General features: G+C 48.7%; 1 protein-coding gene across 1 annotated transcript; it reads right to left on the bottom strand.

The window, feature by feature from the left end:
- Nucleotides 1-22: 22 nt before the first annotated feature.
- LOC117112503 (proline-rich proteoglycan 2-like) lies at nucleotides 23-485 on the bottom strand (the record flags this gene model as incomplete). The annotated part of the gene is made up of 1 exon (XM_033255591.1): nucleotides 23-485. A coding segment is annotated over one exon (463 nt), but the record flags the coding sequence as incomplete, so codon positions are not given.
- Nucleotides 486-1009: the final 524 nt, after the last annotated feature.

Raw genomic sequence — 1009 nt, 5'->3', positions numbered from 1 at the left:
GGGGTGATGTAGTTTTTGTCGCCGCCGGCGGTGGTCGTGTTGGAGGCTGCTGCTGCGGTGGTCGTTGAGGCGGCTGCGGTGGTCGTTGAGGCTGCGGTGGTCGTGGAAGCGGCTGTGGTAGTTGAGGCTGCGGTGGTCGTTGGGTCTGCGGTTGTCGTTGAGGCTGCGGTGGTAGTTGAGGCTGCGGTGGTCGTGGAAGCGGCTGTGGTCGTTGAGGCTGCGGTGGTAGTTGAGGCTGCGGTGGTCGTTGAGGCTGCTGTGGTAGTTGAGGCTGCGGTGGTCGTGGAAGCGGCTGTGGTAGTTGAAGCGGCTGTGGTAGTTGAGGCTGCGGTGGTCGTTGAGGCTGCGGTGGTCGTGGAAGCGGCTGTGGTCGTGGAAGCGGCTGTGGTCGTGGTGGAGACGCTATCAGCTGGATCGATCTCCTCCGGCCGTTTCGGTACTTCGCATGATTCCAATCCGCTCGGTTCGAATCGGTTTCCGTTGACCTTGAAAGGAGAAATGCACCCTGTTATACCCGGGAGTCCTCCGTAAGCGCCTACAGCGTAGGTTCACGGCGGTTTCAATATAGACAATAAGTAGTGAGCCCTCTGTTGGTCACTATTATAGATTTTAGATATTCTCGTAGTTGGGGGCGCTAACGCGGAAGCGATAATTTCATTATTCTCCATATATGGGTTTTTAAATGACCAACCAACAGGTTTAAAATTAAAAACGTAATGAATATTCATGATATTATCGAAGAAGACATGCTAAACAGTTCCGTAGTATAACATAGGTACGATGTCATGGCTCTTGATTTTACGTGTGAGTATTTGAATTTATTTCATGTTTTTCACCCAAAACTTGGCATGTAAAGTTTACATGGCTATAAATAATTTTTGCAATTTTTTGAAACATTGCCATTTGCTCCATGTTATTACTATTTGACTTCTGCATTATCCTCTAAAAATCTCTCTGACAACTGTTCCTGTAAAAATTTTATTTAAGTTTAAAAATGACCGTGTCTGGC

The sequence above is a fragment of the Anneissia japonica genome, unplaced genomic scaffold (assembly GCF_011630105.1).
Source record: "Anneissia japonica isolate Jap-2015-1 unplaced genomic scaffold, ASM1163010v1 scaffold43174_len991_cov100, whole genome shotgun sequence".
In the NCBI taxonomy this organism is placed as follows: domain Eukaryota; kingdom Metazoa; phylum Echinodermata; class Crinoidea; order Comatulida; family Comatulidae; genus Anneissia; species Anneissia japonica.
The sequence above is the reverse complement of the archived record's forward strand: the minus strand, read 5'-3'. Positions and strand labels throughout refer to the sequence as shown.